This window comes from Vulpes lagopus, chromosome 2, assembly GCF_018345385.1.
Source record: "Vulpes lagopus strain Blue_001 chromosome 2, ASM1834538v1, whole genome shotgun sequence".
In the NCBI taxonomy this organism is placed as follows: Eukaryota; Metazoa; Chordata; class Mammalia; order Carnivora; family Canidae; genus Vulpes; species Vulpes lagopus.
Genome location: NC_054825.1, coordinates 105,741,340 through 105,758,481, shown reverse-complemented (window position 1 = coordinate 105,758,481; position 17,142 = coordinate 105,741,340). Strand labels below are relative to the sequence as shown.

General features: G+C 41.3%; 1 protein-coding gene across 1 annotated transcript in view; it reads right to left on the bottom strand.

The window, feature by feature from the left end:
• Positions 1–3,251: 3,251 nt before the first annotated feature.
• The window catches only part of FNDC1 (fibronectin type III domain containing 1), a 101,700-nt gene continuing 87,809 nt past the window's right edge, over positions 3,252–17,142 (bottom strand). The window contains 5 exon segments of the mRNA XM_041744613.1: positions 3,252–4,025; positions 6,904–7,026; positions 8,568–8,729; positions 9,574–9,603; positions 12,913–12,992. Coding sequence (XP_041600547.1) covers positions 3,910–4,025; positions 6,904–7,026; positions 8,568–8,729; positions 9,574–9,603; positions 12,913–12,992 — 511 coding nt within the window. The 3' untranslated portion in view covers positions 3,252–3,909.

Below are 17,142 nucleotides of genomic sequence, written 5' to 3'. Positions count from 1 at the left end.
CTAGAGAGAAAAGGAGGCAAGAGCAACTACTCGTCAACCTGTCAATCCCTGCAACCCCACAGTATCTTCTGCAACATTACTGCCTGTTCTGAGACTGTGTGGTCCAACCTTACGCAAACCCTTGACTTAACTCTGGAGGTATTTCTATTTTTGGCCATCAAATTGTCTGTGCCTGAGAGAATGTTGCTTTTCCAATCTAGACCAAGATTTGTGTGTGTATGTGTGTGTTAAATTTATTGGCTTCCAATTTTATGTCAAATCTATTTCCCCTTTATCATAAACCCTGTGTGCTTAGCTCTCATTATGATTTTTTAAATTTTGTACATTAATAATCTTACAACTAAGATTTAAAATCATACCTTCATTCATACAAGTATGCTCTATGGTTTCATACAATTTTACTGAGCTCAGTCTGATCTAAGAATGATTGGAAATGGATGGTTGGGAAGATACCTTGCTTTCTAAATTCACTTATCTCCAACTGCAAAACAGTTACACCTCAAGGAGATGAGTTGAAGGCATCCACAACATCCAAGATGCTACACAAGTACGGGCTAGTTCATTCTATCAGCAGAATCCTCGTACTAGGGACTAAGAGCTGATTTCTGTGCTGAGAGGAACACCATTGTAACTGCATTCATCAGCACATTCCCAAATTCCCCAGCCCCCTGAACTGAGCAGGACACGTGGCTTGAGTAGGTCAAAGGGGAGAAAATAAGTCAAAACTCATTTGGTAGAAACTGGAAATTATGTTTTAACCAGATGGTGATAAATATGCATGAAGTCTCCCAAAGAGCTTGTCACCTCCTGAGACCTTAGCACAAAAGGGCTTGCCAAACGGAAAAATTGGGAACCCAGGATCCAACCACTTGGAGAGTTCAGGCGTTAGGTGCTAGAGATAGTCAGAAACAAATCTAACTCCAGTAAGAGAAAATGGAACGGGCATCTATTAAGTAGTATGTGCTAGTATTTAAATTAGGACTATGCTTTAATCTTTCAACCTCAAGAAAACGGGTACACAAACTTTTCCTTACAGGATAGGATAGCATTTCAGGCCTTGCAAACTGCGTAATAGGGTCTCTGTCACATATTACTGGTTTTTTGCTCGTCTGTCTGCTCTGTTTACAACTCTTTCAATGTGTAGACACCGTTCTGAGCTCACAGACCAGAGAGAAAAACAGGTGGGGGCCTCTCGTGGCGAGTTTAGATGTTTCCAGGTATACCTGAGGCTTTTTGGTGATGGACATTGCGCTATTTTTTGATGAGGCCCATCTGCTAATGGACTTTTCTAAAACTTCATCACATTGAACCAAATATTCTTTTAATTTCCACTTGTACCTACTTTTGACCTCTAGAGTTGGCAAGCTCTTCTTTCTCAGAGCCTTTGAAATAGAGGAAGCCTTCTTTAGGGAATCAGTACAATAATTTCCTCCTAATTTGATACGAAATGGTTCTGAGACCTGTGCCCTCCGGATCGGACACAGAACCGGAAACTTGATGTGGCCACTGTGCACTCATTTGGACGCTTATGTAACCTACTTTGGACCGAATATCAGTAATTATACCATCTACCTATGCTTATATTCAGTGCTTGGGTTTTTTTGTTTTTTTGGCTGCTTTTTTATTTGGGGTTTGTAGTCATTTCCATCAAAAAAAAAAAAAGCTGCAAACATTTATTTTTAGTAGAAGTTCTGATTTCTGTAACGAAAAACAGTCTAAAGATCTAGGCAGGGCTCGAAAATCATTGCACGAGTGAATGCCGGGGAATTTCTTTGTATTTCTGTGAGGTGAGCATAAACTCCTTTCTGGGGGACACATGTCCTTTAGGATGTACATGACCATACAGCCCTTTGGGGGTGAGGCAGGGAACACGCCCTTCAGTGTGTGAGTCACAAAGGAGGGGGTGCCTGCCTTTCAGTGCTGATCTGGATCTCTGTGTCTTCCAAAGGGGGCCCCATCACCAAGACAGGCTTGTGGAACAGACCAAATGGCTCTTCTCTTGCACATGCTAATGAATTATTTATACCGGGGGAGGCACTTTCAGGAAATGTGCAATCTGCTGGTGCTTTCCCCGACGAGGGCCTCATTTTGGCATCTTTTCTCTGGTCTCCGATAGCAGGCAAGTGGAGGCTGAAAGCAGACAGAAATTCAGAGGGGTGGGTGGGAGAAATGAAGGAAGCAAGCTGTGTGTTTATCAGGAAAACACTTCTATTTAAAGCATTGTGACATCTGTTTGAATGTTAATTTGTGTGAAAAACAAGGTTTTTAGGCCTTTTTTTTTTTTTTAATAATCCCCCTTTCATGGACAAGAGCCCTAAAAGCTATTTAGAGGTTCCCATCCTGGTTTGCGAAACTGTAACACATTAGAACTGGGTATCTAATCTGTCCCCTTAAGGAATTCTAGTATCTTCCCAAGCTGTCAGAATGCTTGCATTTTCTTTACTGTGGCTTATTGTGGAAAGGGGATCGTGGAATCTGAGGAGAACATTGGTTTTCACAGCCCCATGGAAAGGACCCTGCTAAGTCATTTGTTTCCTTGTAAGTTTTCCCTTCAAACCCATCAGATACACCAGGTTGCACCTCAACACAGTACTGGCAGTGAAAGTGACCCCAGGAGGCTGGACTGCATTCTGCTATTAAATCATGCCTTACTGGTATAGTCTGGGGGCCCCAGAAAAGGATATGCTTCTAGCTCATTCCCCCCACTGCGTCTCCGATGCTGAAAGCTTTATGAAAGAAAATAAAACCTTCATGCCACAGAGCTGCCTGAGGACACAAGAGAGCCACGCACATGGAAAGGACACCATGTTTTAAAAAGAATTAGAATAAAATGTGTCTTTAAATAAATGTTCTCGTGTTGCAGTCAAAAGGGACAAGATGCTCGTATTTCAAGGGAGATACTCGGGCAGGAAAGGGGAAAGGATTTTTCTTCAACTGGATTTTTAAATCATTTGGGACCTCAAATCTTGATTATTCTGGAAACATACTGGATATGTCCCCATAGAGGCAACTAGCCATTTTCACCCGGGTCTGGAAAGATCATCTCCTCAGGTAGAAAGCACTTGGTTTGCATTTAGGTCACTGGTGTTAACTGCTGTCACCGCCAGCTCCCCATCACTCCCAGAGTCCAGCAGCATTCGCTCCATTGTTCTCATCACACGGAGTGCAGATTCTTTGGACGCTCCTAAAAGATGTTAATAAACAGCACCTTTGCTCCAGAAAGTCCCACACACATTTATCTAGTGAACAAGTACAAATTTAGCAACTTTAATCAATGTTCTTGCAGACAAGTGAGGATATGTATATGCCTATATACATATATATAATATCAAAATTGAGAATTTACAAATATGATTTGATACATTTGGTCTAGCAGTGGGTAAGTCCGCGGAATAAATCTTAGGATATATTTCCTTTGGTGGTGTTTTTAGTAACTCAGTTCTACAGCATAGTGAGACATCTGAAGCTTAAATTCGGCTAATTTTGGAAGAGTCCAGTGAGAAAGAAGAAAGCGTGTAGCATTCCACGTAGCAAGCACAGCATGTTTATGCTGTTCCCTGGAGACACCGACGTGTCTGAATTTTGTGCCTAAAAAGTGGGAAGCCTGCACTGAGTCAGTGGGCATCCCCTGTAGCTGTGTGTTTCTGCTGTCTCTGGAACATGCTATTACAATCCAAACCTATGGAGAAGCCAAGTTAACAGCAACACTGAATTCTGTGTGTCGTCCAGGCCAAGAAGTAGGACTGAGTTCCCGGCTGAAGATGCTTGAAATGTGCAGTGTCCATCACATGGCCTTGCTGGACCCAGGGTCGGTGGGGCGGGGGACACTGTCTTTTCCTGCTCACAGTCTCTAGTGCAAGTTAGTCAAGCGGGCTGGACGGGCGAGCCCTTGGCATGATTGTCCCGTGGTTACCACTTCCCTGGAATGGAGACCCCACACTCATACCAGCCCACATAGTAGTAGGGAGTCCCAAAACCGATGTTGCCGAAGCTGACCGGCTCCTGGCGATACTGGCGGAAGTAGCCTAGAGGGTAAAAGAAAGAGAGGGAACAAAAATGGAGCCTGTGATATTGTGATTTATAATAAGAACTATATATTTGGTCTTCATCCCTGTTCCTGGCACACAGCTCCTAAAGCCCTTGGATTTCCTAAGTGATAAGAATGATAAAGGTATCCTCATATTCCTAACAAATCCCTTTAGACTACACCTGAGTTTATGTTAATGGGATTACTTTCAGAAAGCATCTTCGGATGGTGCTAGTCGCCAGAGAGGCCAACCATGGGATTAGAGAGGCCCCTCCTGGCCTCTGTGGAGGCCCTTCAATCATGAAGGGCCAATGATTTCTTCAATCATGCCTATATAAGACAGTTATCTTATATAAATTATAGTAAATAAATTATCTTATGTAAATTGTATTATATAAATATAATACATAAGATAATTATATTATATAAACAGTAATAACAAGAAACCCCAAAGCACAAGGTTCTAAAAGCTCTAGGTTGGTGAACACGTGCTCCCAGAGAGAACATGGATGCTCTGAGTCCTTTCCCCACATTGTGCCCTTTGCAGCTCTTCCATCCAGCTGCTCCCAAATTGTACACTTTTATAATAAACTGGTAGGAAGCCTAGTAAGTAAAACATTTTTCTGAGTCCTGTGAGCTGCTCTTCCAAATTAATCGAACCCGAGAAGGGGGCAGTAGGAATCTCCAATATGTAGCCAGTAGGTCAGAAGCTCAGGTGGCATTCTGGACTTGTGACTGGCACCTGAAGTTGGTCAGGGGAGGGCGTCAGTCTTGTGGGACTGAGCCCCTAGCCTGTGTGATCTGACGCCACCTCTGGGCACAGTATCAGAACTTGTGTGAATTGTAGGACTCCCAGCTGGTGTCCAAGAATCGCTGTTGCTGTGGGGGGAAAAAAAGACCCATGCTTGGAACTGGTGTCACAATTGTAGCATCAGAAGTGCCCAAGCCAACAGAAAAAATTCTCATCCTTACAAACTCCATTCAAACAGAAGACCTCTGAAAAATTGTTTTTATGAAAAATACTACTTCCAAATAAACACTACCATTTTACGGGAAGGGTCAATAATCCCTGAGGCTTATACCAGGCATGATTTGGGGGGATAATTCAGTCCCCACATGTGTGTGACACAGGTAGGAAAGAGTTCATTAGTGCCCTATTTCTCTCTCTCCATAAAGGAAGATCATTGTAGCCGCTTGCTGTGGAGCACTCGCTGCAGTACGGACAACTTTGGGCAAAATTCCCTGCCTGGTCCTCACAGCACGGAGGGCCCCCGATGTGCCTAGAACTCAAGCCTCCAGGTTTAGTTCTTGAAGTCTGTGGTAGGCTTTTAGATCTTTCAGGTAAATCTCTCAAAGGAAAGAATTTTTTAGTATTTTTGAGCAACATCTCTTTGGCCCTGTTTACTCTTGCCAGATGAACAAATACCCACCATCCTACCAGGCAGCATGCTGATTAAGTAGCATCTCTGCTCAGGGCCAAAACTGTGGCCACAGTCATGGAAACACAGTAAAATACAAGTAATGCTCAGTAACCAGGTCAATGCAAGATCTTGAAAAAAATGAAGAAACGTGATAGATTTTATGTGACAATGGGGCTAGGCCATGGTACCCAGATATTTGGTCAAGTATTATTCTAGATGTTTCTTTAAAAGTATTTTTATATGAGATTAACCTTTGAATCGTCAGACTTTGAGTGAAGTAGGTTACTCTATAATGTGGGTGGGCCTCATCCAATCAGTTGAAGGCCCTAATGGGAAAAGATTAACCTCCCATGACAAAGTGGGTATTCTGCTAGCAGACTGCCTTCAGGTTCACACTGCAACACTGACTCTTCCTTGGGTCTCCAGCCTACTACTGGCTTGCTCTGCAGATGTTGGACTTGCCAACCACCATAATCATATGAGCTAACTCCTTAAGACATTGCTCTCTCAGTCTCTCTCTCTCTCTCTCTCTCTCTCTCTCTCTCTCTCTCTCTGGTTCTGTTTCTCTGGGGAACTCTGACTAATATACTTACTTTACTGTTCTATTTTACCCTATCTTAATTCTTTGAAAACAAGTAATTTGTGTTTACCAAACTATAGTATTTTTTTTCCAAATTAAAAAAGTTGATAGAACATCTCATGTCTGGAAATCGCCAGATCACTGAGTTGAGTGCATAATGGAAACAGTGCTGGACTTCATTCAATTGTTCTGTTTATTTTATTTTTTTGTTTTGGCAGTTGAGGGAGTTCATAAAATACTGCGAGTTGTTAACTTTTGAGATTAATATATTTGTTCTCACCCTGTGATACCATAATGAAATAGTTGCTACATTACCTACTGAAGTATATGGTAAGCTACAGTTGGTTTGCATGTTTGTTTACCTTTCCTTCTCTGTACCCATGTTCAAGTCATTCTCTGCCCCAAAGACTCTAATCTTTGCATGCCTAGTTTTCTCTATGACTCAGCCCAGACTCTACTTCTTTTCTGATAGCCTCAAGCAGCCTGCCTCCCTTGAATTCAGACGGTGACTACAATCTGCAAAACTACCTAACAATAGGACAACTATGTGACATAACTCCTGTCATTATCTGTACTTTAAGTTGTTCACTCTTAGTTACCTTTCACATATTTATTTTCTTCTCCCAGTTATGGAGCAGGAAAGAGATTTTTCTGAGAGTAGGGACAATGTCTTATATTCCTTTTATCCCTGCCTCTCTTAAGTTCACCTCAGTTCCAGCACATGGTTGGAGTATTCTGTTGGTTCCTTATTTGTATGATTCAAACTGCTGTTCACATCCATCTTTAAATGATAAACAAAATGGTGGTTTTCCCTGTATATTCGCTGACCTCTCCCAACCCGCGGGATAGTATAATCAGGCCTTTGTCTGAATTACCTTGAATGGTAGGGAGAGCTTCTACGTAGGACTGAGGCCCTGTTCTTCCATCAAGGTGTGAATCCACAAACTGGCAGTGGTCTTCCCCTCTTCCCCAGCTGTCCCCAATGCTGTAGAATGTATCTGCATAAGGGAATATCATAGGTTAGTGAGTAGTTGAGAAATATACTTTAAGAGTTTTCCCGAGCTTTGGAGACCATTTGAACTGTGTACTTAAACTTGGTGTGTCATATTTTCCATGTTGGAAAAACAGTGATAATGGCACCAATGTCAAAGTGTTGTAAAGATTCAGCAAGATCACGTATGTTAAATGCTTAACAAGTCCTCAATAAATGGAAGCTATTAATATTATAGGCAATTTCAGCCTATACATGGCAGGCCTTTTATACTCCTTGGTTTTAAAAAAGGAATAGATGAAACTGTGATAGATGAAATAAATTACAAAGGGCATGAAGATCTGTAAAAAAAATAGAAGAACCTATTTTCATACGTCACTAGAAGTGGGGGGGTGTATCTGTGGCATAAGGTGCTGTCCATGGTGCTGTCCATGGTCCTTGTGGCATAATGTCCTGCTGCACAGTAGGGCAGGTGTTTCTGTTGACACTGGGATACTGGAGCTGCTGTGTAACTGCTGCCAGGAATTCTGATGCAGGGGACGGAAAGTACAGTAGTTGGAGAGAAAAGAAAGAGCAGAGTGAAGCATAGAGGCATGTACATCGAGAAAGTGGAGAGTGGTAGGAAAGACTCTGTTTTGACATTGTCTTTAAAAGATCACCACTAGCAAGAGAAAAAGAACCTATAGCACCTGAGAAAAAGTTTTAAAAATATATGTACTAAAAATGTAAAAGGGTGCACACTTAAGAATAAAAAACAAATTTGTGTAGGTGAGTGAATCAAAGCCAGCTGGGTAGAAAGGGCATTTTGAAATGTTAGTAGTTCAAGGTGTGTATGGTATTGTTTTAATCCCCTCCCATAATGAAAACAATGTAATTTTTATTTAGACACAGAACAAGTAACACTGATGTATGTTTCACCATTTACATTTTTTCTTCATAAAGGTGAAGACAAGGAAGGGAGACGGGTGGATTTTTCCTTTATACTTCTAGCTTACACTCATATTTATTATTATTGAATTAATGTCAAAGAAAATTGGCCTTTAAATTTCTTTTTTTAAAGATTTTATTTATTTATTCATGAGAGACAGAGAGACAGAGAGACAGAGAGAGGCAGAGACACAGGCAGAGGGAGAAAAAGGCTCCACTCAGGAGAGTGGATCGATGTGGGATTCGATCCCAGGTCTCCAGGATCAGGCCCTGAGCTGAAGGCAGTGCTAAACTGCTGAGCCCCCCGGGTGCCCAGCCTTTATATTTCTAACAGAATTTTGGATCTCATTTCTAAAATGTAGTGGATTTTTAAAAAATTATATGTATATAAATATATATATTTATATTTATTTATTTATTTATATATTTCTAAGTGTCAAAGTAAAAACCAGTACTCCAAAGTAGAGCCTGAAAAACTGATTTATGTGTGAGCCACTGTGAGATATAATGGGTCCACAGCTCAAATACAAACGTTCTGATGCACCTGTTATGTCAAGTTAGTACCTAATAAAATAAAAAATTTCCATACCTTCCCATACCATACCATTCTCAAAGACCTACCTTTCAGGTTGTCACTGAGGTAGATCTTATACCGCAGTGAATTACAAAGAACAACTCCCACAAATTTTCTATACCATGTCCGCTTCACATACTGCCGGCCGTGGCAGTCGGTGTAGCTAGGGTCATGTTTGAAAGCAAACGGGATCCAGATGGGCTCACCACCTTGACAACACAAGACACACGCACTGGGTCACGGCATTCCATGGTGTTTAGTCTCACACAAAATATCAGAAAACTTGACTTATTCATTGGCCCTTCCCTCCTCTCTGGGCTTTCCCACCTTCCCAACGGGCACTCTTTCCCTCATTCTCCTTCTTTCTTGGTACTGAAGTACAATTAAGGAGATCCTTTTACCTGAACATATTTAGTGTATTTGAATTTCTATTACAGGATTCTTAAAAGTAATAAAAACCCCTTAAGTCAAGGAAAATAAGATATAATGACATATTTGATCTTTTGGGACATGCCATCCTACCTGCTCCCTCCAGAAGTCCCTCAGTATAGACTCTTACTGTTCTCATCACTCCTAAGATCTGTCTTGAACTTAAACAACAGGGCTTTCACAGTTTGTTTGAAATACAGAGTAAAATTCTATTGCATATTTAATGCATTTGGCTATCTTTTCAGCAATTTCAATTTCATTGAATTTTCAATTGAATTTCATATGAATTCCAATATTCAATGAAATTATGTGAATAAAGTTATCGATTTTATAGCCATTGGCCACCACACAGTGGTTTCTTTTATAGATATTGGTTGCTATGGTCCTATAAAAAAAATTCTCAGGTCACTCTTTTCCCTAGATCAGGATAAAGGGTACAAGGAATCCAAAGAAGTTGTCATGAAATCATAAAAATGCAAAAGTGGTCTAGCATTTCTACTTGTGAGTAGTCACAGCAATCTCATATTCAATATCCAAGAATATCTAATATTCCATAGAATCCATAGATATCCATAGAATATCTAATATTCTTGATTATTAGAATGTCAATTACTAGAAACTTACCTGGTGGCCTCACAACAAGCAGAGGATTGTCTGCAGAATGAAAAAGAAATAATTGACTTCACTATCATATTTCACAACCATGCAACTGTTGAAATGTTTATTGTGATGGAGAGAGCTAACCAAAGAGCTCCCTGGAATACATACAAATGCAGTTAATTTGAACTATGCCAATGCTTTCCTTTGTTTCCTAGGAAATATCCTTTGCTACTTAAACTGCCTTGTTATTTTATAGAAGTTGTAAGTCAATACAGTAGGATTTTGATTTAGGGTACTACAGAATAATTCAATATTCAGCATTTTTAGAAGATGTGTCTGTCTTGAGAAAACAGTTTGGTGGTTTCTTAAAAAGGTAAACATATACCTACTATAGGATCTATCTATTCCACTCCTAAGTATTTGTCCAAGAGGCATTAAAACGCATGTCCATGCAAACACTTGTACAAGCATGTTCATGGCAGTTTTATTTGTAATAGCCAAGAATTAGATGTAGCTCAAATGCCTATGAACAAATGCATGGGTAAGTTATGGTACAGCCATATGACAAAATACTGCTAAGTAAAGAGAATGAACTATTGGTAATAAAACAATATGGATGGATCTCAAAATGATTTTGCTGAGTGAAAGAAGCTAGACAAAAAAGTTCATACTGCATGATTTCATTTACATAAAACTGTAGAAAGTGCAAACTAAAGTGAGAGAAAGCAGATGAGTGGTTGCCTGTTAACAGAGGAGAAGATGGGTGCATGGAGTGGGGCAGGGGAGCCGGGCTGAATAGCAGCAGTGAGTATATTGTGGTGACAGCAATGTTCACTAATTTGTGATGACAGCTTCAAGGGGGAAAACATACTTTAAAACCCACTGAATTGGGGACGCCTGGGTGGCTCAGTGGTTGAGCGTCTGCCTTTGGCCCAGGGTGTGATCCTGGAGTCCCAGGATCGAGTCCCACATCGGGCTCCCTACATGGAGCCTGCCTCTCTCTCTGCCTATGTCTCTGTCTCTTTCTGTGTCTCTCATGAATAAATGAATAAAATCTTAAAAAAAAAACCCCACTGAGTTGTACTCTGTACATGTGCACAGCTGATTGTAGGTCACTTGCATTTCAATACAGCTGTATGTGAAACATCTCTGTATCTTAGCCCAAGCAATGCCACTTGAGAAAATACAGTGGCACCTGGGTGGCACAGTCGGTTAAGCGTCTGACTCTTGGTTTCGACTCAGGTCACAGTCTCAGGGCTGTGAGATCAAGCCCTGCTTTGGGTTCCATGCTCAGTGGGGAGTCCGCTTGAGATTCTTTCTCCCTGTGCCCCTGCCCTCCACTCTCTTTCTCTCTCTAAAAATAAATAAATAAATCTTTAAAAAGAAAGAAAATATAGAACTAGTTTATAAGGAATTCTGCTTTAGAAAAAGTTCATTTTTATAAAATAACATGGGCCATTATCCTTTTTTATTTTTAAAAAATTATCATGGAGTAAAATTACTCTTTTCAGGTAAATATCCTATGAGTTTCAACACATGCATTGATTCATGGAACCCTACTATAATCAGGATCCAGAATATTTCTAGCACCCCCAAACTTCAGGCTGTCCCTCTGTAAAGACCATTCATTCACTCCCACAGAAGAGTGGCCTTCCATTAGCTGTAAGTGTAAATGCTCATTTTGCTCTCCTGCTCTTACATTTCATAAGTCTGCTGAAAAATTCTCAAGTGCTCCAGGGTGGAGGGGAGGGGAACTTACAGAATAACAGCACAACACAAACATGGAAAGTTTATCCCGTGGTGCAGCCTATGCTACACATATACATCCGCTTCATGTATTTCTATCTTTGGCAAGTGCCATAAATTCAATTACCTGGCAATTTTCCTGTTGTTGACCTAACTGCTTTCAGCAGGGTTGTGCAAAGTGAAGGAGGAATTTGAACAAACTGACTGAATAAAGTGAAGATGGCCAGAGCAAATAATTGTCAAATTCCAAGTAACTGTCAAATTGTCAAATGGTGTGCATGAGGATCTCCTGGGAGCTGACTACAAAAGAGTCTTATTCAGAGGTCTGGGTGGGGGGGCCCTGGGGTTTCATCACCCACCCTTTAGAAGCCACAAAGAATAGGGTAGGTGTATGGTGGGGCTTTTCTGAGAGGGGGAGTAGAAAAGAGGGGTCTTTTCCAAATTATACTGCAGTCTCAGAAATTACATTTATATTTCTGTTCTCAGATTTTGGGACAGAATTTCTTGGTAGCTTTCTAGATTTGAATTATTTTTTTCTTATAGATTTGTATCATGTTAATTCTGATTGTTGCCAAAGATCCATTCTTTTTTAAGGAAATGTAGCCATGAACACAGACACGTTTCTTACTTTAGCAAATTAACTCTTGAAAATGGTTTTGACTCTTTCTTAATTGCTAATGAGGAACACACTCCTTAAATGAAAAAAATGAGAACACTTTTGAGGTCCTTTGTCAACATTTCCAATATGAAGCATATTCTCAGGAAAGATTTTATTTTTTTCCCACCTACTGTGATTTGGTAGATTTCAAATCATCACACTTAAAAATATCTTCCAATTATAAATGTTCTGGGGTCAAGCTACATGTGGGAAACAATCTAACCAAATAGAAGCTAGAGCAACTTTAGGGTACAGCTGGTTCAGTCGAATTTCTGAAGGGGGCCTGGCATAGAGGCATAGGTACCAGCTCCCAGTGTGACTCCCTATGTGGAAAGGCTGCTAAGCCAGGACTAGCCAGCTCTGTGCATATTGCTTCAGACCACGACCTCAGGAACATCTTACAGAAGGGCCAGAGAGCTTTTCTGTATACCAGCATCCCCCAGGGCAGAGCCATCCTCCAAGTGACACTGCTTGTAAGACTGGATAGTATTCTAATTAAACTTTCCTTTTTAAGTAAAGACATCTTTATCTCCTAGTAACAGAACCATCATGGAGACCTGACTAATTGGAAGAAGCAAATGCCTCTCAGTCCCCATGACATTTATATTCTTCAGCTGTTTGTAATAAAAAAAATTAGCTCTGCAACTAAATCTTTCACAGAGAGATTCAAACTTATCTTTCCCACATGGTTGAAAACTAGATTTTTTTCCCTTTTATTGGAGTGTGACCTTTCCACTTTCCAGGCAGCTCCAGTGAAGATTACTTTTAATTTTATTATCCAGATTTTAACACAGCACAAAGAAAACGATGTTTCTATTATAAAGTGATATCCAATATGAACTTATTAAATAGAAAAGTAAGAATTTTACTTCTTCAGTTTTTGTGCTATTATAGTCATGATTCCAAAGTATTTGTCTTTGAGAAAAAAGAAAAAAATGAGAATGTGAAGGCGCAGATACCTGATTCTGTAACAAATGAGACCGAAGGGCTGATGGGTCCGTAGCCATGTGGATTTTTGGCTTGAACCTTAAAATAATACCTGAAATTAGAAGAAAACATTTTTTTGAAAGAGAAGCTTGTTTAATTTCTGTGTAATAAGACAAATTCCCAAACTATTGAGCACTTACTCTGTGGCAGGGTTTGAGTGTTATTTTTTTAACAAATGTATACATCGTGGCAATTCATATTTTTGGCTGAGCTTTCTCATTTCCCAATAACTTTTTGAAATAATACAATTAATAGTATTGACTAATGTGGCTCACAGCAGCAGGAGGAGCATATCAGGCAAATAAGCCACTTGGAGAGCATATGTTCCTTAGTGCATCAAAGCTGCATGGCCCCATGCAGGCTTGTCCCTGGATGAAGGCCCCTCTCATCCTGTTCTCAACCCACTTGAGTTCCGCAGCTTGAGAGTCTAGAAGCTGGAGCAGCAAGACACTTACAGAGCAAAATTCACATTTAACCTAATTCTTATCACTGCACTCCATGTGAAAAAGCAGGATGTTTGACCCAGTAATGATGCAACTCGTTGTTGGTGGGAGTCAGGCAAGCCAGTCCCGACGTTGGCCTTCTCAGTGGAACTAACATGACAGTGATGTTTTGGGTGCATGCCATGTGCTATGGTTGGCTCTGGAGCTTTAAAAGTCACTGAGTTTCGAGCTTCTGTGCCTCAAGTAAAGAGAAGCAAGTCCAAGAAGTGGAAGTGGAAAAAGCCCAGAGAGCTTTTGCTGCCGGATTAATCCTTGTCTTGGAACAGAGAATGTCCTCCATCATCTAGAAGGAGACTGATAGGCCAGGCAGGTTGGGAGTCCCCAAATATCTTGCTCAGTGCTCTTAGGAGCTACAGGACAAAAAGTGGTGGCGAAATACTACTGGAGACCAACACCGCAGTTGTGACCCACTGACTAAGCCAACTGTTATCTTTGTGTTTCATGTACCTCTGGGACTCCAGATATTATCTGTACTCTCGCAGTCCCGAGCTACTCACAGGTGAAGAAGAGGGTAAGAGGGTAATAAACCCCTGCAAGTGGTGGCACTCTGCCACTTCAGAGAGCTCCTAACAAGCCTTCTCTGCCATGAGTCTTGGCACACAGGTTCTGTGCACTAATTAAAGTACACTAAATGTTCACAAGATGAGTTATTTATTTTTTTTTTTCAAGGTGAGTTATTTAATCAGAGAGCAAAGGTGTCTGTCTGTTACCCCACTGTCCTGGCACCAAGCCTCCAAAGCTCCTAAGATCATTAAGGGAGCCAGGCTTCACAGTTACACTGAGATATTTGACTTGGGGTTTGATTAAAGAGAGCCAAGAAAGGCTCATTTGGTAAATTTAGTCTTCTTTTAAGCCCTTTAAGAAAGTCATTCACATCTCATTTAGAAGAGAATCCTTTTTAAATTTCATTTAAAAAAAAAGATATGCACAATTAAGTACATAAGAGTTTCCAAGTCTCAGTTTGCTCAGCAGTCCGTGTTTTCCCAATTATGCATACTTTATTCAGCGGTTATGGAGTTATTTAAGGCAAAATCCTGCAGGCAGTGGGTTTGGCATACGTCAATGATACTGGTCAAACTTTACAGATACTTTTTCTTTTTCCTTAAAAAGGGAAATTAAAACCTAAGGGATGACATATCCTCAGAGGCTACATGGGATATTGCTGCTGAACATTTCCTCAGCTGTTGCTTGAGTGGTCCTGACACCAGAAGGAATCAGGGCTTGACGACTCTGGAGATGGCACAGGATGCCAGACTAGGGCTGACCCCTTGACTGTATCAATTCTGTCTCCCTACTGAAACCCAAGCGTTCTTCTCCTCTACTTTCTCCACCCACACAGTTACTCTGTCCTCCAACAAAGTCCACAGCGGCCCAATTTCAAAGATGTATTTCCATTTGAACCTCACCTAATGTGTCAAAGCAAATTTAAATACACAATGCTGAAAAACATGAAATTATGAGGGAAAAATAAGGTTCCTATGTTCAAAACCACATTACATTTAGTTTCTTCCAGAAACCAAAATATAGATCTCACACTCCAAATAATCTCTGCCTCACCCAAGTTACAAGAGCAATCCATGCCTTGTCTTCTTAGATGAGCTCTTGACACCTTCTTTTGAATAACCTCCCACAGTTGAAATCTTTGTGTTTTAAGTATTGATGAAATATGCAGGTTCAGAAAGTGATCTGGGACAGAATTAGGTGAACAAGGTGTGCAATGCCCCCGTAAAGTCAAAAACAACATTCAGTTATAAAGAACCAAAGCTGGTGTTTTTTATTCCAGATCATCTTGAGGGGACTGACTTCTTGTGTCTCCTATAGGGACTCTGCAGCACGTTCCTGAGAAACCCTGAGGATAGTACTAACAGGCATATGCAGCCTCCATGGAGGCTGGATGGAGGCATGGAAGAAGGTCATGGATCATTAACATGGGCCCACCAGAGCTGTTCTGCATGAGTGTAATGCAGGGAAACAATGAGCATCCTTACATCAGGCTGTTCACAGGGGTTTTGAGGAAATCTGTGTAGAAGAGCCATGTGTGGTCTGTGCCCCGGCCAGCACCTTCCATCAGAAGAAGGAATAATTGAGCAGGCATACCAGGGAGAAGCTACAGTAGCAGCTGCTGTTCCTAACCTGTCTATCAGGACACTGAACATGGGTTGAGGGTAGGACAGAAACTACAAGAGACTCCCAAGCCACTGGGACCAGCCTGTCCAGTCTCTTCTCCTCCTGCTCCCACTATACTGGCTTCCTTTTCTTCCTAGAACACACCATGCTTTCGGCATCCCTTTTCTGCCAAAAGCTTGGCATCACCCCACCCACATTCCCTAAGTTAAATGCTGCTTATTTATTTCCCCAGGGACGCTCACCTGACTGCCCTCCAATCCCCACAAGCTCAGGAAAAAAATCTCTCTCAGGATACTGATTGGTCAAAGTTTGTATTTATGCTGTTGCTAAATTATCTGTCTACCAAACTGTGAGCTCCATGAGGCCTGGGCCATGGTGTATCTTACAGCCCACGTCTCCCACCCTACTGCACTTCCCCATCCCCTCCCCCTGCTGCTCCCACCCTGGGTCTGTCCTCAATGCAAAACCTGGTGCCTGGTGCAGAGCAAACTCTAAGTGCGGATTGAAGGAACGGTGGACACTCCTCTATACCTGTTCAAATAGTGAATACACAACCATCTCCTGATATTCAAAACTCAAGATCAGCCTGGCAGCAAAAGTTGTAGAAAGAACATTGGCAGGAGGGGTAGGGTGGGGTGGGTAGCGGGGTCAGGAGAGGGGGATTCAAGTTCTACCCCAAGGCTGTGATGGGAAAGCACTGTCACTCTGCACACGATGCAGAAAATCGAGTGTTGACCCCACTGTCTTAAATGTGTTGTTTTTGTTTGCTTTAATTAGTCCATTTTTCCTCACTATTAGGGAAAAATAAAGAAAAGTACTTTCTCAGGTTCCTGTATTGGTCCTTGCTTTTTATATGTCAGATCCTCAAATTCATAATAGTTTTTGAATGTTCAGCTCAGGTAAGCTCACGTGGCACCTCCAAAGCCCGGAGAAAAGTTCTCAGCTAGTTCGGAAGTATCTCAGTACCCATGGCTATTAACCAGTTTTTATCTCCTTTGGCACATTTCTGTTGAAGGAGAGTGTTTTGTTTCTATCTTCTCCATGTTCCTACAACTATATAGGAAATGATGGGCCTCAGGCTCACAGACCCATCACTTAGAGCTCTTTGCTCCATAAATTTAGGGATGGATGTGACTATGGGATGCTGGACTCATTTGCATGGCTTGAGAGAGACAATCATTAAATATTCAAGAACCTGCAGGCCCCCTTGGAGCCTGGAATTGACCATGGTGGAAGTATTTATACTACCAGAAAATGGTAAGCACCATAAACCAGGGAATTTTTTTCCCCAGAGAGCTGGTTTGCACACACACCATGCATGACCCTCACGTGCTTTGTGCTTTGCTCATTTTCACCCACCAGGAGAGCTTTCCTGATGATCATTACTATCAAAACCAGATAGTGTAAAAGAGGGAATATACCCACTCTCTTTGTAATGGTGGAAACAAGCCTTGTAGCTTTCATACTGAGCGCCATGAACTCTGGCTCCTACACAGACCTCTGGCCAGCCAGCGCCACCCAGTTCAGTAAGCCATGTTTGTGCCCTTATTAGTGTGTAAAATTCACCTTTCT